The sequence below is a fragment of the Pelodiscus sinensis genome, chromosome 1 (assembly GCF_049634645.1).
Source record: "Pelodiscus sinensis isolate JC-2024 chromosome 1, ASM4963464v1, whole genome shotgun sequence".
In the NCBI taxonomy this organism is placed as follows: Eukaryota; Metazoa; Chordata; order Testudines; family Trionychidae; genus Pelodiscus; species Pelodiscus sinensis.
In genome coordinates this window covers 210,751,837-210,773,369 of record NC_134711.1, presented here as the reverse complement: position 1 = coordinate 210,773,369, position 21,533 = coordinate 210,751,837, and the positions used below count along the sequence as shown (strand labels likewise).

Genomic DNA, 21,533 nt, shown 5'->3' with positions numbered 1-21,533 from the left:
TATCCGACTCTGTTTTTCTTTTATTCTTGGACTATATTGATCTTAACTTGGGCTATATGTCATTCTTACTACACTTGTTAGGAGCTTCAGGAGAGAATTTAAGGATGTTAGCTCAGTTTGAAATTACTAAAGGTATGTCTGTGCTATAGTGACTCAGGGTACAATACTGTAGCTGTGCTGCTGTAGAGTAAATACTTCCTACATTGGATATAAATAATCCATGTCTCTGAAGGGCAGTAGCTGCTTCTACAGTTAGAGATTAGATTGACCTATCTATGTCCAACAGGGTGATAAATTTTTCATGGCCCTGAGCAATGTACCTAGATAAACCTAAATTTTAGGTGGTGTAGACCAGCCCTAAATGTATTAACAGGAGCCCTTTAACTTTAATTTAAAACAGCCTCTTGAAGTTTGTGTTTTAAAGCAGAGAATTGCTGTCTCTGATGGAAATCTTAGTTGTGTTCAGCACTGATCATAAATAGGCTGGATTTCTAATAAATGAGAGGCTAATTGAATGCTTTCTAGGACATCCAGTAATTGGAATGTGAAGTGGACCATTCAGGGGGTTTTGAATCCCTTTGTTACAAACATCCATTACTTAAGTAAACTTCAAAATTAATAGCAATAGTCATGTGCTACTTATAAGAACGGCCATACTGGGTCAGACCAAAGGTCCATCTAGCCCAGCATTCTGTTTTCTCATAGTGGCCAATGCCAGATGCCCTAGAGCAGTGGTCCCCAACACGGTGCCATTTGTATGCGCCCGCCAAGTGCTCGGGGCTGGCCTGGCCCTGGGCATGTGGTGCATTCATTGGGGCCAGAGCCGGCCCAGGTGCATGGTAAGCTGGCCTGGCCCCGGGTGTGCGGTGCTTGGGGGGGGGGGGCGGGGGCGCGACGCCAGCCCCGGACGCGCGGCACTTGGGAGGAGCGCCTGCCCCGGGAGCGCAGCGTTTGCAGAGGGGGGGCCCTGCCCTGGGCGTGCGGCGCTTGGGAGGAGCGCTGGCCTCGGAAGCGGGGCGCTTGCGGGGGCCCCGCCCCGAGCACGTGGCTGGGGGGGGTGCCCCCGGGCGTGCATGTGTCCCCGGCCTCTGGCGCCCAGCAGCCTCTAAAGGTTGGGGACCACTGCCCTAGAGGAAGGGAACAGAGCAGGTAATCCTCACATGATCCCTTTCCTGTCATCAATTTCTAGACAGACTAAGGACACCATTCCTACCCATCTTGGCTAATAGCCACTGATGGACCTAACCTCCATGGCTGCGTCTAGACTGGCCGCTTGAATTTCCGCAAGAACATTGACTTCCTACTGTCTGAAATCAGTGCTTCTTGCGGAAATGCTATGCTGCTCCCATGTGGGCAAAAGCCTTCTTGCACAAATGCTTTTGCGCAAGAGGGCCAGTGTAGACGTGGTATTGTTTTGCACAAAAAAGCCTCGATGGCGAAAATGGCGATCGGGGCTTTCTTGCGCAAAACCGCGTCTAGATTGGCACGGATGCTTTTCCGCAAAAAGTGCTTTTGAGGAAAAGCGTCTGTGCCAATCTAGATGCTCTTTTCCGCAAATGCTTTTAACGCAAAACTTTTCCATTAAAAGCATTTGCGGAAAATCATGCCAGTCTAGACGTAGCCCATGAGTTTAATCTATCTCATTTTTTTGAACCCTGTTAAAGTCCTAGTCTTTGCAACATCCTCTGGCAAGGAGGTTGACTGTGTGAAGAAAAACTTCCTTTTGTTTTTAAATCTGCTACCTATTAATGTATTTTGATGACCCCTAGTTCTTTTATTGAGATCAAGTAAATAACTTTTCCTTACTTCTTCCACAACCTTTTTTTTTTGCTTTAGGTGTGGGGTTGGCCTCATTGCTTGTCTTGTCATCATGTGCCAGCTTGTACAAAGGTTCCCTCAGATTGGGTCATGTCTTTAGTTTGTTTTCAGAACAGGCTACTATACAAACTTAACCACTATATGAAAGAATGTTCTTGCCTGACAATTGCCTTGCTGTAGCACTCCAAATTTCCACACAGCTTTCCAGACACCATAGTAGGCAGTATCTGACTGAGTAGCGTAAAATGTAAAGTCTTGCTCACTCTTTTTTTTTCTGGGGCAGGAGGCTGTTTGGACACACTTTGTGTGAATGACAGCTAACTTTTGAAGAGCCAAGGAATTTGTACTTCTGTAGAATCAGGAAGTCTCCATGCTAAGTTACTAGGATCTCTCTGGGAAGGCTTGCAAAGGAAATAGGCAATTTTCAGAAGTCTACATTTGGTTTAAACTTGTAAAATGTACACTAATAGCAATACAGAAGTATTAGTGAAGAGCTGAAACCATTTGATTAAATCCTGTATTTGTTTGCTCAGATAAGCAGGACCACTTAAGTGCACTCATAAAATGTGAATCAAGTAAATACCTCTTTCCCCAGGATGCAAAACTTAATGAATAAATATAGTTTGAAAATTCAACTCTCGTTTAACTACTTCAACCCCTTGTTCCATTCATCTGAAGTAAGGTGTGCTTACAAGCTCATATCCCCATCAATATTTTTCTTCATCTTTATGGTACTGCGAGACTCTTCTTTTAAAAGTTTATTAATAAATTAAACACAACCTAAGCTACTCCCTGAGAGATTTAAAGAGGTGAGGGTAACCCTACTGGACAAAATTCCCAAGTGTTTTTTCCTAGGTTCAAAAAAGGGGGAGTTGCATTTGAGTGGTAGCAGCATCTCACCTATGCACAGGGAGTCTGTGACATTGGAGAGTTTAAGCACAAGCCCTTAATGGCAGGGTATTTTTAAAGTCTCTGGTAGAGCCTTACCATTCTGCTCTTGGAAGTCTCAGAGTTGGGAATAAACTAGCCGTGGTGGAATAATTCTGAACCAGAAACAGACCTCAGGATTTTAAGAGGACACTTTTCTCCTTTTGACTCTTTGGAAGTTTGGAAATTTTTTTCTTTTGCTGCCTGAGGGGGAAAGGCACACAAAAGGTTCAACCTTCAAAGCTAGAGTCCTAGACAGTTCTCCTCCCCCCAGCTTTCAAAGCAACTGATAGCTAGGTCAGGCAGAGTAGCCCTGGAGCAACCACCTTCCCATAGCAGCATACCAAGACAAAAACAGCCCTAGATCATGGTGAAATGGGAACACCCAAACATCAAGGGTGCAAAGGATGTCCATGAAGGGGCAGGAGTCAATAGTGGCAGTCATGTTCCTCCAATTTCACAGGCATCAAGGTGGGAGGATGTCTGTGACGGGCACATTTCTAATGACAAGATGGGAGTTTTCTAGAGATGAGGCACTTGGAAGCATAAGAGGTGGGGGAAACTGGAGCCAGTTTGGGTGGAAGTGGAGAGAAACAGATCCAATCCAGAGGATTAGTATGCCACCCTCAATTTGAAGGATGCCTACTTTCATATTGCAATCTAACTTTCACATAGACAGTACATCTGCTTTCTGGGGGGGGGGGGGAAGTACCCATTTTAAGCTCACTACCCTCCCCTTTTGGCTCTATGGCACCCCAACTGTTTACCAAATGCATGGCAGTTGGTAGCAGCTTTCCTCCAGCACCATGGAATCCAAGTCTTCACCTACCTGATGACACTGGCTCTGGCAGGGCCATTCCTACTGCCTTCATTTGAGCCACTAACTGCTAGGCTCAACCCCAGGAAGTAAATCTTTATGCCCATGGACAAGCTAGAGTTCATCAGGGCAGTGCTTGACCCCACCAGGGCACAGGACCTTTCCACCACAGCAACAACTCAGCTGTCACAGTTACTTGCCAACTTTCTGGTCACTACGGCCAGGACATGCCTCGTGCTTATGGGGCACATGGCGCCATGTATATAGTCCCATTTGTAAGGTTCCATCTGCTGCCCCTCCAGCCTTGGCTCGCATCAATGTATCACCCAGGGCACAACAGCATCAGTATGGTGGTCACAGTTCCTTGTCATTCACGGCCTCAGGTAGTGGATGATTCCCAAGTGTGTTGGTCAGCATACCATTCCACCCTCCACAACCTAAGGGGTCTCTAGTTACAGACACACCTGCTTTGGCCTACAGGGGCCTGCCTCGGGGACCTCGCCACTCAACTATGTAGAAAGTAGAGGAGTTGTGTCACCACAAAATTCGAGAGCTTTTCTACCTCACCTTCAGGGGAGATGCATGGTGGTCAGGATAGATAATGAATGCCATGTACTATATCAAAAAACAAGACCATACTAGGTCATCCCTACTCTGCCTGGAAGCCTTTACCTGTGGAAATTGTGCATAGCCAACTCTTTTTGCCTGGAGGCAAGACATCTACCAGTGATCCAGAAGCAACTGGCTGTTTCAGCCACCACTTTTTTGCTTACAAGAGGTCAATCCAGCAGAACATGCTCCACACCATTTTTCAGAAGTGAGGACCTTCCTTCAACCTTGTCCTCTCATGGGTTCCTCCTCCCACATCATTTGAGCCTCTGGTTACTTGGCTCCCTGCTTTAGCTACTGTGGAAGATGGCTTTTCTAGGTGTTATCAGCTCTGCTCGGCCAGTGTTGGGAATTTTGCGCACAGATGTTGGAATTCCCATACACTGTGTTCCACAAGACAAGATCCAGCTTCGCCCTCATTTGGTTTTCCTTCCAAAAATAATCTCAAGCTTTCACACTGGGCAGAACATTTTTCTTCCCTTGTTCTATCCTAATCCTGCACCAGAGTTTGTGGGAGGAAAGACTCCCTTCATGTGAAACATGCACTTACATTCTACATCAACCGGCCTAAGTCCTCACAGCAGTTCGTGGTGATGGCAGATCACATGAGAGGACAGCATGTCAACACAGGTAACAGATTTTTTTTCAATTATACTCCAGACATTTTTCTTCAAAAAAAGTTTATTTATGCGAAGCCAACCAGAAAGTGTTGTGTAAAAGTGAAAAGCCCATTTTACATATGATAAAAACATGTATGCACTTAGTCTAGGAAAAGTGAGGATTTTGAGTTGTCTAATCAACTACAGGAATCTGCAAGCTGTTTTTAAAAAATAGATATTGATATTCAGTCACTTATTTTCCTTAATACATAAGTGCTGTACAATATGCTATAGCTCACTTCAAGGTGCCAAAATAATCAGGGATATCCCATTAAATTCAACTATACAAGCATTGTGCTTGATAAAAATCAAGTATTTATATAAGCATTACATTCAACTGAGAATATTTTGAATGTATATAGTAGTCAAAAAAACCAATAACATAATTTATATGAATGTCAGCCACTTCAAATACCCAACATTCTTGTCTTTTTTCCTAAGGAGAAAGTTATATTCCTTGACCCTCCAGTTCTGATGCTGCTATTTCTGGTTCTTCATCATTGTAAATGTTTTCAGCCTAGAGAGACAAGTTATTGCATTGTAAGTATCAAGAAATTGTAGGCCCATTTAATTAACAGTATTTTTTTTCTAACAACAGAGATCATACAATTGTAGTGAGGACTAGATACAGAGATAATCCTGTTCTCAGAGGTATCCCTTTCCAGAAGTCAGCTTTAAGATTAGCCATTTTATGTAAAATGATCAACACTGATATTAAAAGTATGTATTCAGTGTTTTAAAACGGTGCAGGTTATAGTAATCCTCTTTACTCAGAAAATAAGATATGCAATTTCAGCTACGTAAATTGCATAGCTGAAGTCAAAGTACCTTAATTTGACTTTTGGCTCTGTTCACACTGCAGGAAGTCAAAGGAAGAACACTCCCCCTTCAACTTCCCTTACTTCTTGTGGAAGCAGTACTACTGGCATCAACTGATCAAACCCCTCAGTTTGACCCACTAATTCAAACCCTGGAAGACTGAAGCTGTCAATCTTCCCTGTAGTATACACATACCCAAAAGTGTTTTGTCCCTGCCTCACATCCAATTTCAGTCTTTTATCCCAGTAACTACTTCCAAAATACACATCCTTCAATTTACAAGGAAAAATTCCAAGGAGACAGAAGGGCAAGTACACTTGTATACATTTAATTGATGTTATTTAAGTAGCTGTGGTCTTCTGGCTAAATTCATGCGGTGTCAATTTATATCAAATGCACGCTGTCCAGCAATAGTCCCGCCTTTCCCAGGATTCTGATAAAGTAGGGCTCCCTCTTTTACTACTAACATCCTACACTAGTTATGATTAATGACTGCCAGCATGATTCTCAGAAGTCTTAAAAATGCCATTAATTTTGCAGTTAGGCGTTCTAACTTTTGTTTTATAAATGGCTTCTAGATTCTAGATAATACACATAAACCTCAAGATCTAGTTTTCCTTCTTTTGAAGATACTAAAATATTAACTTAGCTCCAAATATCTATTAAAATGGATATTTTGGTATATTTTAGAAATTAGTCATTTTTGTTCAATTTTATCCTAAATAAAATTCAAAATATGCAAATCATATCACATTTTTGTATGAGTATTAGTCTTCATGTTCAGGTCATAAATTAAATCCTTTAAGTTAGAGGAATAAAGATTTAAAAGAGACCATGACCGCACACAGTCCGCAGGCCGCATGTTGAGTAACCCTGGTCTAAACAGTACTGGGTCTTGCCATGAGGGCCAGGAACTGGACTCAATTGACCTCTCAGGGTCCCTTCTAATTCTAGTGTTCTATGATTTATGTCTCATATAAGTAAAGACTTAAACATAAAAAAATATAACCAGCTTTTTATGTAAGATAAAAGCAATACAGAAATTAAATTCTGATACTCACCATTTGCCATATTTGCATTATGTTGTCCTCAGATACAGAGCAAATTACCCAGGGTTCATTAGGGTTCCAACTAAAATCTGAAATCTTTGCAGTGTGTCCTCCATGAATGAACTGTTAATAAGATCAATTTTAATGACCCAAGACAACTGTCAAAGTTATGAAGTAACTGAGTATTTTCATTAGCAAATAAAGTAAAATGAAGGTACAATATGTACAGGAGAACCATAGTGCTATGAACACCTAGGAATGGAGGTTACTCACAATTCTGAACAAAGCATTAAGGTTGTACTTTCAAAAATTTACACCTGGCCATTTACTTAATAGAGCTTTGAAACTTTACTATGCAAAAGAAAAATGCTGCTTTCCCTTTATTTTTTAGTACAGCTTGTACCTCCAAAATCTAGGACTCTCTGGTCTGGCAACATCTGTGGTCCAGTAGGAGCTCGGATGCTCCTGGAACAGAGAGTCTAGGAGCCTAAGGGCAGGAGAGCCAGCCCAGTCAGAAGCCCCCAGGAGTGTGAGGTCAGGATTGGAGCCCTATGGCTTACTCTGGCTGTGTGGGGCTAGGGTTGCATGGTGTCAGAGCCTCAGCCCCAGGGCTGCTCCCAGCTGCACAGGAACAGAGCCCCACAGCAGGAGCCTGTACCACCCATGGAGCCAGCAGTAGCTGGGCAAGCAGCACAGCCAGGTTGAGAGGGGGAGAGTAAGGCAGGGTTGCCTGCTGGGGCAGCCTTCCAGCAGCAGATGTTGGGCTTGGAGACCTCCCCTGGTTCAGCAAATTCTCCTGTTCGGGACTGGTCAGGTCCTGCTGATGGCAGACCAGAGAGGTCAACATGTAGATTATTTTTCACAGAGTACGATCCTGTATTTGCTCTCAATTCACTACTGCCTGATTGTGGACTCTTGTTCTAAATGAGGTGTATAGTTGACTGGTCAATTTGTAACAGGTTCTACTGTAAGTGGAGATTTGAGATGCCGTTTTAAAGAAGCTTTCTTAACACACACTCCACAAACAACATGTAACTGCCACCCTCACACAAACATTTCATATTAGGATGGTTGAGGAGAAGGCAGGAAACACTTTTAAAAGTAGCATTCTTGCTACCAGTGTCTCTTCAAGATTTACAGATACAACTGAAATTGTGAATTGACATAGTAATGTCCTCCTTTTTCCACAAATATCTATTAGGTTATTTTACCCAGAAGAAAGATCAAGAGATATTACTGGATGCGGAAGTCAACCACTAGCCACTGTTTTCCCACATGCTGCACACAAAATATCATAGTTATTTGAAAACTATTTGACAGAGAGCCTAACATGAACTAAAGAAGTCATTTCAGATTGATTTTCTTTCCTCATCTAAGGTTTCTAGTGGCAATACACCCATTTTAGCAGCATTAAGCTGCTAAAAACCCTCAACGACAATCTACCGAGGGCACATTAAACACTATACTTTGTTTCAATTATAACTTGAGATAATAGTTCAGTTTTGGTTTATAAACTGTTAAGTATAATCTACAGCTGTATTTTCTACACTTTACCTGAGCTTAGATAGAGACAAATATGTAGACCTACTGCAACAATGGCACTCTGCACAGAACCTGCAGAAAAGAAGACTAAGAACTACTGGCTTAAGACTGGTTTAGCAACAGAGAGTCTCAATCAAATAGAGATAATGGGGAGCTGAAGAACTTGCCCAAAGAAAATTCATGAATTAGATAGCTTATTGGTTCAGGTCTGCTACTGCAGTTCTAAAAACAAAGATACATGTTCTTATGAGGCAGGTCTCCAAGCAAGAGGCAGCAAATACGTACCAGAAGTTCAGGAGGCCCATCTTCTGCATCCTCTGCAGATTGCTCTTCTCCAATTTTACTGTGAAGAAAACAATACTGTTTAAAGAAAGTATATTTAAACTCTTGAGACCTTGTAATTATATCCCATTTTAAGTGGTAGGAAGTCAACTTCTGAATTAAGGTTAAAAAAAATAGCTAATGGATGATTATGCCCTTCCCCTATCAGGAATACTCGTGCTGGGAAAATATTTTTCTTTTCAGTTCCCACTCTTGCTTATTCTTCACCAGAAACTCTAATCCTCAAGCATGGGTCATCATAACTGGTTACCGGGAGGAAAAAAAAAAAAAAAAAAAAAAAAAAGATCAGATTCTGTAGATAGCTGAATCAAGGACCACTGAGGTAGGGAACATACCTGCCCATTCATGGGTTTTTTTTAAGGCTTAACTGGCAGAAGCTCAGTAAAGAGTATGCTAACTTTTAAACAGAAAAAAGCTTATGCCTATATAATAAGCTTAATTATTTTTAAGTACAATTGCAAAGCCTACCACATATATTGAATACCTGGCTGCTAATATAGGTTTTAAATCAGGGGTGAGAAGCCTCAGGCCCAGAGGCTAGATGCAGCCCCCAGTTTGCCTGGATCCGGCTCTGAGGCTCGCGACCTCTCCTGCATTGGGAAGTTCTGCTGGTGCCCCAGCCCCCTGCTGTCCCATCATGGGGCTAGAACACACAAAATCTAGGCTGTCCGCCCCCCAAGGCTCTGGTGTGTGAGGGGAATGTGAGAAGTGTTTCTGCTTCTCACCCAGAGAGGGTTTGTGTGTGTGGCCCCCGACACAAAAAAGGTTCCTCACCCATTTTAAATAAAGGAACAGAATCACTCTTTACCTTAGATCCCATACATTTAGCCGACGATCAGTACCACTTGAAGCAAGAATTGTTTCATTATGAGGAGACCAGTGAACCTGTAGGAAGAGAATCTCTCTCAAAAATAGGAGTACAATGTTACTGACTGTCTGTATTCTGAACTAGTAACTTTAGATATGTCCAACACTGCCAGTTTTTCTTGAACTGCTACAGCCATAACTGATCTACATTTTAATAAAAAGGATAGTTTAGAGACAATTACACTAAAAAAATAGAGACACTACTTTATGTACCCCAACATGAAGGGTTTCCTCCAATTCAAAGGCAAGTTTCTGGATCTTAAGTTTCCTAGCGGAAGAAATCCAATCATAAGAAACATAACATTAAAACTGCTAAACTACCAAAACATGAGTATTATTTAGGTTCCATTTTCTACAACGGTCAAGTTGTCAGCATGTCATTTTTAAATGTGTTTACTCCTACACAAAATGAATAGTCTATTAATCAATTTTACATCCCCAACATTGATCAGACATATTTTAGGAGATTTTCTGACTCACAACAAAAAAGGCAGCTTCCCTGTGCATATCTTCTCAGATACACATGAAAGCAATCTGCTGGATCTACACTGGCCTATTCAATTTGATTTTGGAATGCAGATTTTCATCTAGAAAGCCATCAATGGCCTGTGATCTGCTAATATTAAGGATTGTTTTTCCTCCCATGCTATGCTGCGCTGGTGCAGAATGCTTAAAGCTAGAGAATCCTCTGAGAGGAAACAGGAGTCCAGGAGTGCTCTGGGAGAGGCCCTCAACTTCAAAAATCTATTCTTTACCTATCTGAAATAGCCCAAATCTATTAATCTTCAGAGCACACTGCAAAGTCAGTCTTTCAGCTTTGGAGACTCTCAGATACACAGACAAGAGTGGTCTTATATTATTTTGGGAAAAACTGCTGGACTATTATAATTGCCCTATTAATTTTACCAGTGAGAGCATCTAAGAATTTCCCATAAAATGCCCATTTCTATGCTGCTGTTAAAGCAGTTAGTAAACTGGCAGACTTGGAAGTGAAGAGAAAAAAGCCTACTAAGCATTATCTATGCTGCTTAAACTAAGGCTTAATGGAAGCATTAGTTGAGTTATTAATTCTTGCAACAGATCTCATTGATCACATACATTTCAACTGATCATAATATTAGAATTTTAAATTAAATTCCCACCTGATCTGAAGCACTCAGCAATATACACAACCTTATTTTAAAAACCTTAAAATTATTCATTTTTCTTCTGCCCACCTGAAAGATTTCATCCTTATGAGACTCAAAAGAATGAAGTTTTAATTTAAGGTTTCGTAGATCCCACAAAGCCACAGTCTGTGAAAGAAATGGAGGGGAAAAAAGAGGCAGTTTTACTCCAATAGTCTCTGAAGATACTCAATTTTAAATTAATGAATTTTAGCTACCCTTTGCGCTTGTTTTATTGACTTTTGTGACTAGTGTCTATGCACACTTTTAGGAGTACATACATTGAATTTCTATGGTATATTGAAAATATACATAAGTAAAACACCTTGTCAGCAGAACCCGTTGCTAGAATGAACTCGCTGTAGGGATTGAAGGACAGGCAGTTGACCTCGGCTGTATGGGCATCTACAGAATGACTTGGCTTGGACGTAGTATTGGACCTCGTGTCCCAACTTTTTTGGATGAAGGGATGGGGAAAAAGGAAGAACACAAAAAAAATGCCTGTCAAACGTGGTAAAAGGGAGAACCAATTCTCAAACACTAAACCTAGGTAGCACTAATTTTTGCAGCAAGAGTTCTGTTCTTAAACAGCCCAGTCTGAAGACTTGTCTAAATGAACAGTTAGCTTCCAGTAAGCTAAATTTTCATCTAAACAGGCCATAAGTGGAATGAACATTAGTCACAAATTTAGTACTCATTTTATTCTACATAAGAACCGTATGCATTAAATATCTGCACAAAACTAACAAACATTTCTTTGGGACTATAACATTCCTTACTGGATGAAAAGCTTGGCATACAAGTTTCAATCTTAAAAAAAAGCCACAGCACGGGGCAGTTAAGAGTCATTATGCTATATTGGCATAATCCCATCTGTTTTAGGATACACTAGTTAGATTTATAGCAGCCAGGAATTTCACCTTTTGTGAAACGGAAAGTGCATACTGTACAACCTCAAGAGTTTTCCTCCTCTATCAAGAGGAATGATTAGTCTATCAAGTAATTTGTTTGAAAAAAAATAGATATGATTGGATTCCTCATGTGTCTAAAAGTTCAAAGCGCTAGATTACTAGTCAGTCCAGTTCAATTTTCTGCTCCACAGCAGACTTCCATGAGTGATCTTAATCAGGTCATGCTCTGTGTCCCGTCTATTGCAATTCCTGGGTGTTCTGAGAATACTGGGGATGTTAAATTTAATCAACTAGTCTATGGATTTTCCACTAACAGATTAGTTAATACCGGTAATCAGGGGAGACACAGCGGGGTTAGCTCCCAACCATGGGAGATAAAAGGCAGAGTCTCAGTGGGGTTAAATGCATTAAAAAGGCTGGATCACAGCAGGGAACCCGGGGAAAGTCAGGAATCAGCTGTCCTGGCTCATGCTGCTGCTGCTCCTCCCCCCTGCACTTCTGATTTTTAAACTTAGACAGCAGGCTCTTAAGCCCGGGTGATTCCCAGCTCGAGCCCAGTCCCCACTCCCCCTTACTTCCCTTGTCCCTCATGGAGATGGTGTTGGGTTGGAAACCAGCTTTTAAGCCAACTCTCCCCAGCAGCAGCAGCTCCTGCTCTTCCCTCTTGCCGCCTCAGAGGGGAAGCAACTATCCAATAAGCTTTTGCTTATCAGACAGTCGACTAATCACTTACATCCCTGCATTAAGACTGAGGCACTCCTAATGACTTCAGGAGGGAACAGCAGTGACCAACTCCCTAATAACTTTTAGCCCCACTGGTAAGGTTTAGGGATGTTAGATACCATGTAAGAGAATAATTGTGTAACTGCATCAAATTTTAGTGGTTACATGATTATTGAATAGTCCCCAGGAGTGGGGCCGGTAGCCAGTGTGCTCCCCATGTTTATCAGCTCCTGCCTGCCTCCTCTTACTCCAGCTCCTCCTTCTCCAACTGTGCTGGTGTCTCTGATGGACACGCAGAAGCACAGGAGGGAAGGGAGTGGCTCTACGTGAGCGGATATGCATAGACAGCTGGCTAAAAAGCCAGCTTCCCACATATACCAGCTCCCTCCTGCCCACCCTCACCACTATTGCCTCTCTAGAAGAGACACCAGTGCAAAAGCGGTGGGGGGGGGGGGGCAGCAACGGCAGGGGGGAGGGGAAGAGTGCATATAGTTGATAGGATTAACTGATAAGCCCAGGCTTATCAGTTAATCATGTATACATCTCTAGTTAGGGTACTCACCTAATATATGGGAGAACCAAGTTAAATTCCCCCGCAAGATGGTTTTAGAGAATGGATTCGAGCAGGATTTCTCAAGTAAGAGTCCTATCACTGGACTACAGACTCAGCCTCACCATCTCTATATTAAAAACAATCAGTGGGCTAAGGTGTAATAGCTTCAACAGGAGAGTAACTCTCCCCACTACCACTCAGGATATGCCATAGTCAAAAGATTGTTTTGTACTCGGATTACACACCTGACAGGTTCAACCCACAGGAAAGACAGGGAGGACAACTCCTATCTTCAACTGGTTTGAGAACTGTACTGGGGCTTAGGTGTCCAGATGCCTGAGGCAGCAAAGCACATATTTAGAAGTAGAAACTTAAGTGCCAAGGTAACTTTGTAAAGCAGAAGTGCAGGCATCTAATGATTTTAGACACCCACACAAAATTAGGTAGCAGGTGAACAGGGTTTCTGCGTATCACAGCAACAGGGCTCCGGGCCTCAGGAACTGCAGTGTTGGGGTACTCAAAATATGTACGTCATCAGTGAATGGGAATCCCGTTTCTACAGTTTCGCTATTTGTTTAATAACAGATCTAGGTTTATAATGTAGTCTTATAAGAAAATACACATTAATAAGGAAATACACATGAACGATCATTAGGATTATTATTAGATTCCTAGTTTTTACAGAATTGCCTGTAATTTAGTTTCATGTTAATGCAACAGAAGGATGGACTATTTTAGGACTGCAGACCACCTCATAGCCTGCATTAATATATTTTTTTTTAACTAGGCAGTGTGCAGTGCTTATCTAGTCTATTTCATTGACAAGATAATACACAGACAAAAAACTATAATAGGCAATAATAAATTCCAGAGAACTGCTCAGTTTCTCCTCATCCCCAACTCCCCTCCCAAACTTACATCATCAGCTTCTGATCATCAGCAACAGATCCAAATAAAGACTCATGAAGCAGATGCCATGCCACATCTTCTACTACTGCTGAATGTCCAGTGAAGATTGCTTTAGCATCAACAACTTTGCCTTCTTTTGGTCCTGCACTTATATCCCACAGACAAACAGTCTGCAGACAAAAGTCACATTTTAGTACAATGTAATTTATTGTTCCGACTTGTACTGAAAGATTTACTTGGACAGTAGTCTAGCTATATTCCAATTACGTACTTTGATGTCAGGCCAAATGTTCAATATTCAGAGACTTTAGAACTGTTAACAGTTATGCCACACAATTGGCATGTGTGTGCTTTCTGTAAGATGACACTAACATTGTGGTCTTTTTAAAAGCCCCAATTAATAATGTTATGCACTTACACCATCATAACTACCTGCAAAAAGAAAGCTTACTGAAACCAAAGGGAGTCTATGATATTACGACTTGAATAAAGCTCAGACATTGGTATACTACAAATAATACACTTAACACCAAATCTGGGTTTAGTGGAGGAAAGAAGGGCAAGGGAAGAAAGTGAACCTAGAAGAAAACAAAATTCCACCAGTGATGCTGGAACTTAAGACCTTTAATCTCATCTCAAAGGTGTGTGTGTCTATAGTACAAATGTAACAATGATTCATCAATTTCTTTAAGGGGAAAAAGAGAGAGACCATATTGTGCCATTCAATAAAAAACCCTGAACTATTGTGGGATGGGCATTAGCTAGCTATACAGGTATCCCAACCCCTCCTTGTTAAAGAAAATGTGTCACAGTAGGTGGGCTTTCAGGGTATAAAGGATAGAAACATAAACATCTAGTATTTAAAATATGACAGCATTTTGATGTACACTGGACAGAAAGTCAGCAGCAGAGATTTTATGGGGGAAAACACTATTAAGCAACATGACTCAGCAACTCTTCCTTTTATTTTTATTAAAAGGAGGAAGTTAGTTTCTTACATGATCATCAGATGCACTGAGAAGATGTCCACTCAAGTTGGAATTCCATGATAAACCATAGCCTTCTTTTTGGTGGCCTCTTAGCCTAAGGTCAGGATTACATTCTCCACTTGGGTCTGAAAAAGAACCAAACCATAGTTTAGCTCTTAGAGTTCCTTTAAACAAGGGGAATATCATGGACTACAAGATTTACCCAGCATTTACTCAGGTTCCTAACAATTAATTTTTATTTTTCTTCATTTTAAATCATTGCTTTGCAGTGAGGTAGGGAATGAGGGGTTTAGAATACAGGTTGTCCCAGGGAGCGAGCATTGCCCCATCCCTGTCTCATTGCAGCAGCCCGGGGCCAGGTGAGAAGCATCTCTCCATGGTTGCTGCAGCTCCAGCGGGCACATCCAGGGGAAGAGATGCATGTCCCCTGGCTGGAACAGGTCCAAATTTGTCTGCCCCCTACGCTTCTTATTCAGAGTGAAGAATGGAAAAAACTGTGCAGTTTCCCCTCACTCCCTGATGAAGGGAAACAGCCAGCAATGTTCCCATACGACTCAGGAAATAGGGGCTTCACACACAGCCTCTGCACAACCAAAACCTTTACCTTGCTTTAAATTATGATAAGAGGTAACAATACAGGGCATCCCTGCTATAAGTCACCCCGGTATACATCTTTTCCAAGTTAAATCATTGACACTTGTAGGAACTGATGCGTTTTAAGTCCTCCCATTCCCCGATCTTAAGTCGCACAAAAAAACCCAACCCCAATTTGCTCAAATGGAAGTCAGCCACGGCAAAAAAATTCCCTGCTTTAAGTTGTTCAGCTATAAGTCCAAGTTTTTTTGGAATGTATCTTGGACTTATATCAGGATGGCCTACATACCAAATTTGGTGGCCCTAGCTCTTACAGTATAGGAAGAGTTCTTGAACAAAACAGATGGACGATAAGACAGACTCGTGTGCTCAGACACACAAACTCTCTCAAATAAAATATATAAGTTCAAGTAGTTTGACTCACCTGGTTTAGATGGATGTTTGGTGTAATCAAACACTAGCACATCAGAGGAAGGAGTTTTTGTAGCTATGATGCAGGGGTTCTGGGGCATGTAGCGAGCACGATTTACTTCACCTTCATGGTTAATTTTAATTTCAGTTTCAATTTTACCGGTTACAGAGCCAAAGCCGCCAAATTCTAGATTTGTTTTACATATAAAAATGTTTTTGGTTAAAATTATATCATCTATTTCATGTGCGATAAGCCAGCATTCTCTGGCTTTTCATAATGGCAAGTTGTTTAATGTAGTAACAATGGGGGCGGTGCCCCCTGCTCACCACGCTCGCCAACCTCCCTCTCTCGGGGGATAGGCAACCCCTGACTCTCACCCCCGACCCTCTCCGGCACACCAGCCCCATTCCTTGCTCCTCCCCCCACTCCACCCCACCACAGCCAGGAAAAGCTGAGGCTGCAGTGCACCAGCCCCGGCTCTCCATGTGGCCACCTCAGAAGTACGAGCTAGCAGTGGGTGGAGCTTGGCTTCAGGCAGAAGGAGCGGGGCTGGGCTTTACCCACCTATGCCTACCCCCCCCACCCCAGCGGACACTGATGTGATGACATCACTCTGTCATCCCACAGGAAAATATTTTTTATACAGACACACAAGTCACCAGGATGATTAATTACTTTACATTCCTTTAAATACAATCTTAAAAGTTATCATCTTATCTTGAAAAAAAGAGAAGTATTAAACTGAACAGATCATCACAGTAAGTAGTGGTTGACACCTTAAAAGGATAAATCTCCTGATCAAATTAGTCTATCAGATTGGTTTAGTGCAATGGTCTCCAACCTTTTTACACCAAGATAACTTTTGAAATGACAGAACAAGCCAAGATCTACCAACCCACCCCTACCTTGAAGCCCCACCCCCTCTATTCTCCTCCTCTCCATCACTTGCTATCCCCAACCCTTACACTGCTGCTTTTTCCCCCCAATTCTTCTGTAGGAAGAAGTTTTTCCAACATTTGGACTGTCTAGACTTGATCAAATGTCAGAAAAACCCCTTCTTTTGGAAGACCTTGTGGAAAGAGGAATGAATATAGGGGTGACTGAAAGATCATATTTGTTCTTCCACTAAAAGAAGAGGAAGAACAAATGCATCCCAGGATGCAGAAGAGTTTTTCTGGGATATCTCCTGAATCCTGAAAAACTCCTGCAGTCTAGCCGTACCCTCGCTGGGCTGAGACAGGATGTGTAGGCTCCGGGGTGGAAATGAGGGATTTGGAAATGAGGGATTTGGAAAGGGGTGAGAGGTGCAAGCTCTGGGAGAAAATGGATAAGGGAACGCTGGCTCGGGGAGGGGACTCCAGGCCGGACAGTGTTGGGGTCAGATGTAGGGTTAGGGTTCTAAGTAAGCCACAGACTTCTGGATGTGAGGGTTCAGAAATTTGGGTTGGGATATGTGAGGGGCTCAGGGCAGGGGGTTCCAGTGTATGATAGGCTCAGATGTAGGGTCTGGGGGAAAGGGGAGTGCAGGAGTGTCGTGATGCTGTGGCCAGATGGGGGCTTGGCCCCAATTGGGGGTTTGTTGGCCAGGCTTCATTTTCAAATAAAATACGACATCAAACACAAAAAGTTTCTGCATTGTCTTTATTTCTGAGAAGGGCAGGGAACCTGTTTTGAGTCAGGGGTCACTGACCCATAGAAAAGTCAGTTGGGGCCACACAAGTGAGATGCCAAAAAACCCTCCTCCACCCCCCCCCCCCCCCAAGCTTCACTAATGTGGCCCCAACTGTGTTGGTGGGAGCAGGGGACATAGTACTGGGGAAGGGTTTGGCTGCTCTGCGGGAAGGGGGTTTGGCCCTGGAGCAGGTGCCCGTGGGGGTTTGGCTGTGCTGCGGGAGGCACGCGCCGGCCCTGGAGGAGGCACGCGCTGGCTTCCCGAGGGGAAGGGGGGAGAATCCTGGGAGGAGGTGGGTGCAGGGGATTCTCTGCTCCCACTGTTCTCTCTCCCCCAATCTCCAGCCTCAGAAACCTGTCCCCACTGGCACTCTGTCCCCTTTCCGGTCCCCAGCCGCAGAACTCTGTCCCCTACCAAAGCACCCACTGGCACCTGCTCCAGGGCCAAACCCCCTTCCCGCAGAGCAGCCAAACCCCCACGGGTGCCTACCCTGGGGCCAAACTCCACTCCCGTGGCACAGGGAAACCACTGCGCTCAACTCACCCCTCCTGCGGCACAGGGAAGCCGCCGTACTCCTCATCCGAGGCAGACGCCCCCTTCCGCAGCACGCCCAGCACACCACAGAGCTATGGGAGGGGAGCAGCCAGCGCACTTCCAGAACCCCTGTAAGTGGCGTGAAGCTGCAGACTGGACTTCCGTCCACCCCGTGAGAAGCCAGCACTACGCTGGAGGTAGGTAGTGGGGCTTCTCGGAGGTGGGGGGAAAATGAGGCCTGGAGGAGCCCAAACACCTCATGATCGTCTGGTCGAGGCCTTGCGATTGACTAGTCGATCGCGATCGACAGGTTGGTGATCACAGCTTTAGTGTCACAACTGAAAAACTTAGTCAAGTCAATACCTATACGAAACAGGAAACTTCTTGCAGGAAGTTCTCCAATACTGACTTGACTTAATGCACGTTATCGGGTTTCAGATATTTTTTTTAAAAGGGTCATTCTAGACTAAAATATATTAAGGCTCTAGAACTACACTTTTAAACCACTGAGTCTCAACCAGGGGTACATGTACCCATAGGGATATTAGAGGTTTTCCAGGGTATACATCAACTCATCCAGATACTTGCCTAGTTACATATACTCTGACACTTCTGTAATTTTTAAATCTATTTTTGAAGCAAGTAGGTCTAAGTGAAGTGAAATTTGGGGTGTGGAAGACAAATTAGACTCCTGAAATGAGTATACAGGCAGTTCCCGGGTTACGTACAAGATAGGGACTATAGGTTTGTTCTTAAGTTGAATTTGTATGTAAGTTGGAACTGGCTCCAGATTCAGCTGCTGCCACAAACTGACCAGGGGCTGACTACAGGAAGCCGGAGGCAGAGTTGCTCTGCCCCCAGCTTCCTGGAATCAGCCTGATCAGTTTCAACAGCTGCTGAATCTGGAGCCTGGGACAGAACAGCTGGGGCGCTGCCCGGTAGGTTCCCACAGGACCAACCTGGCAGCACCCCAGCTGCTCTACCTGAGGCGTCCCGCAACAAAAGCCTGGTCTGCTGGGAGGGGGGAGGGGGGCGCACTAGCTACACCCCCTCCTCCCCCAGCAGAGCAGGTAGACGCGAGCAAAGCCGCCCAGGCAGCGGGACCCTCGCCGCCTGGGCGGCTTTGCTCCTGTCCCCCTGATCTGCTGGGGGGGGGGGTCCAGCAAAGCCGCTGGACTCCCCCAGCAGACCAGGAACACCCGAGCAAAGCCGCCGTCTGGGAGGCTTTGCTCGTTTGCCCGGGAGCAAAGCCGCCCAGGCAGCGGGACCCCCGCCGCCTGGGCAGCTTTGCTCCCGGGCAAACGAGCAAAGCCGCTCAGGCGGCAGCTTTGCTCGGGTGTCCCTGGTCTGCTGGGGGGGGGGGGTCCAGCACCTTTGCTGGACCCCCCCAGCAGACCAGGGAGACCGGGAGAAGCTTTTCTCGCCCCAGAGGACATGGGTGGGCTCTGGGGCGAGAAAAGCCCCGTTCGTAAGTGCGGATCCGACGTAAGTCGAATCCGCGTAAGTCGGGGACTGCCTGTAGTGGTCTGGAAAGCTTGAGAGGCACTGCAATATACTAAAAACAACTTTAATATACAAATAGACTCTTAAGAAAAAATGTTTTTAAGGTTACAAGTTAGAACACCATTAAACAGAATAGGCACTGTTTTACATTACTGCTAAAAGAACACAATCAACAATTCCTGCAATACTCACCTCCCTTCTCACTATCATAGTGAGAAGCATCAAACTGAGCATCATCATTAGGAATCTGGACTCTTGCAACAACCAAATGATTCTGCTCATCAGAGGTATGTGTTCCCAATACTAGCCAATGAAGGGCATAATCCTTTCCTTCAGGCCTGTTCAATAAAACAAACGGTCTTACAAAAGTAGAACAGTTATTCCATATTAGTAAATATTTTGAGAGATAAAGTTCTTCTGTAACATCCCAATTTCTATGGGAGATTACAGATGAACTGGGAAAAACACTTTTCCCAGACACATTAGGCACAGCCACATACATGTTTACCAGCTGAACCCCAGGTATTCTTGACATCAGTAAATTGGACAAGTAAGTTTTTAACAAAACTTTGTTTATGCTTGAACAGTGTAAATACAACAGTGTGTACACATTAAGTAGAGGCATTTTGACATCAGCACCGACTTAAAAATCCGTATTAATGAAGTTAAAGGCATTTAACATTAAATAGGCATATCAAACCTGGATAATCTAACAGGCAGCTTTTCTCTCTACAGAGTGCAGCAAGAGTAGTCCAGATACCGAAGGTATCACTGACTGGTGAAATATAGCTGAAGTAAAATACAGGACAATGTAGCACTTTAAAGACTAACAAGATGGTTTATTAAATAATGAGCTTTCGTGGGCCAGACCCACTTCATCTAATAAACCATCTTGTTAGTCTTTAAAGTGCTACATAGTCCTGGTGAAATATAGGTATCACTGACTGGTTGCAACCCTTTACTGCTAGGATTATCCTTCCCAGGACGTCTCAGTGGGCGCTGCCAACCCTGCGGGGCAGGCGGCTTGAAGCGGGGCCCTGGAGGGAGGGTTGGAAGGAGGAGTCCCACCCACCTGGTGACATCAGGCAGCCACTGCACCGTGAGGCTGGGCCACTCGAGCGCGTGGGTCATCACCAGGTCATACAGGAACGGGGTGTTCTTCTTCCAGATTTTGTACTCCTCGTTGATGACGCGCTCCTCCACCGTGTCCTCGAACACTGCGCGGGCAGAGAGGCGCGCTAGGCGGGGGCTCCTGGGAGCCGAAGTGTGTGATGGGGGGGGGAGAAATACCCACCCCAATGGACCGCCCCCCCCCCACCGACAACCGTCTGGGCCTAAGAGAGCCGGTTGAGGTGCGCGCGCGCGTCGTCCCCCCCTCTCCCGCGTCCCCCCTCGCGGCTCTTACTCTCTTTATTCGCCATTTTGTGACTGGGGCTCCCTCCCGCGCTGCGCGCCCCTGCCCCGGGCGGAGTTGGCGCCGCCGTCTCCGCCGCGGTTCAAAAGCGGCCGCTCGCGCGCCGGCCTGCAGGGCTCTAGGCGGCCTCGTTGGCTTGGAGTCCCAGACTCCCAACCGCCCATGCGCGTGCGCAGCGCCCCGGCTGCTCTTCCTCCGGGTCAGCCCCGCGACGGCCCCGAGGCAGTGGCCAATGAGAGGCGGCGCTGACGCCAAAGCGCGCGCGCCACATGCGCGTGCAACAAGGAAGCCAGAGTTCAACGTTCCCGCCCACCGGCCACCGCCCCTTCCGGGGCTCACTCAGGCAGCGAGGCGGAGAAGCGCATGCGTAGCAGGAGAGTGCCCAACAACCTGAGGGCGGGGCAAAGGAGGGCCTGGCAAGCCCCTCTCCGGTTTGATGCTGCCAAACAAACAGCGTAGAGAATTTTGGCCCCGCCCCATCAGCAGTGACGTCAACGCTGCCCTAGAGCCTGCCGCTGTGACGCCCACGCGGTTCCCGCCCCCAGCACGATTGTCTCAGACTCCTCAGATGCATTGAAAAGAGTCAATGGGGGGCTGTGTTGATTGGCTGGTTTCTGAAGCGGCAGGGTTGGCTCTTAAAGATGTTCTTCCCAGCCCCCAGGGAGAGAACGTCTTCTAGGGAGCCTCCCTTGCTGGCAGGTGGG

The 21,533-nt window shown here is 44.8% G+C and overlaps 1 protein-coding gene across 1 annotated transcript; it reads right to left on the bottom strand.

The window, feature by feature from the left end:
• Positions 1 to 4,834: 4,834 nt before the first annotated feature.
• On the bottom strand, positions 4,835 to 21,127 carry RBBP7 (RB binding protein 7, chromatin remodeling factor). Its single transcript, XM_075914130.1, has 12 exons — positions 20,821 to 21,127; positions 20,488 to 20,632; positions 19,608 to 19,753; positions 15,719 to 15,892; positions 14,710 to 14,825; positions 13,721 to 13,881; positions 10,941 to 11,067; positions 10,667 to 10,744; positions 9,391 to 9,467; positions 8,526 to 8,583; positions 6,711 to 6,821; positions 4,835 to 5,347 (listed from the first exon to the last, which is right to left on the bottom strand). The coding sequence occupies exons 1-12, from the start codon at positions 20,834 to 20,836 to the stop codon at positions 5,279 to 5,281; spliced, it is 1,278 nt and encodes a 425-aa protein (XP_075770245.1). The 5' UTR covers positions 20,837 to 21,127; the 3' UTR covers positions 4,835 to 5,278.
• Positions 21,128 to 21,533: the final 406 nt, after the last annotated feature.

What these genes read in the sequence shown, in the direction of transcription:
- RBBP7 (XM_075914130.1), bottom strand. An exon ending in CTATGATAGTGAGAAGGGAG is followed by an intron (nt 15,893 to 19,607) that starts GTGAGTATTGCA and finishes AAACAAATCTAG; the next exon opens with AATTTGGCGGCTTTGGCTCT. An exon ending in CAAACATCCATCTAAACCAG is followed by an intron (nt 14,826 to 15,718) that starts GTGAGTCAAACT and finishes GTTCTTTTTCAG; the next exon opens with ACCCAAGTGGAGAATGTAAT.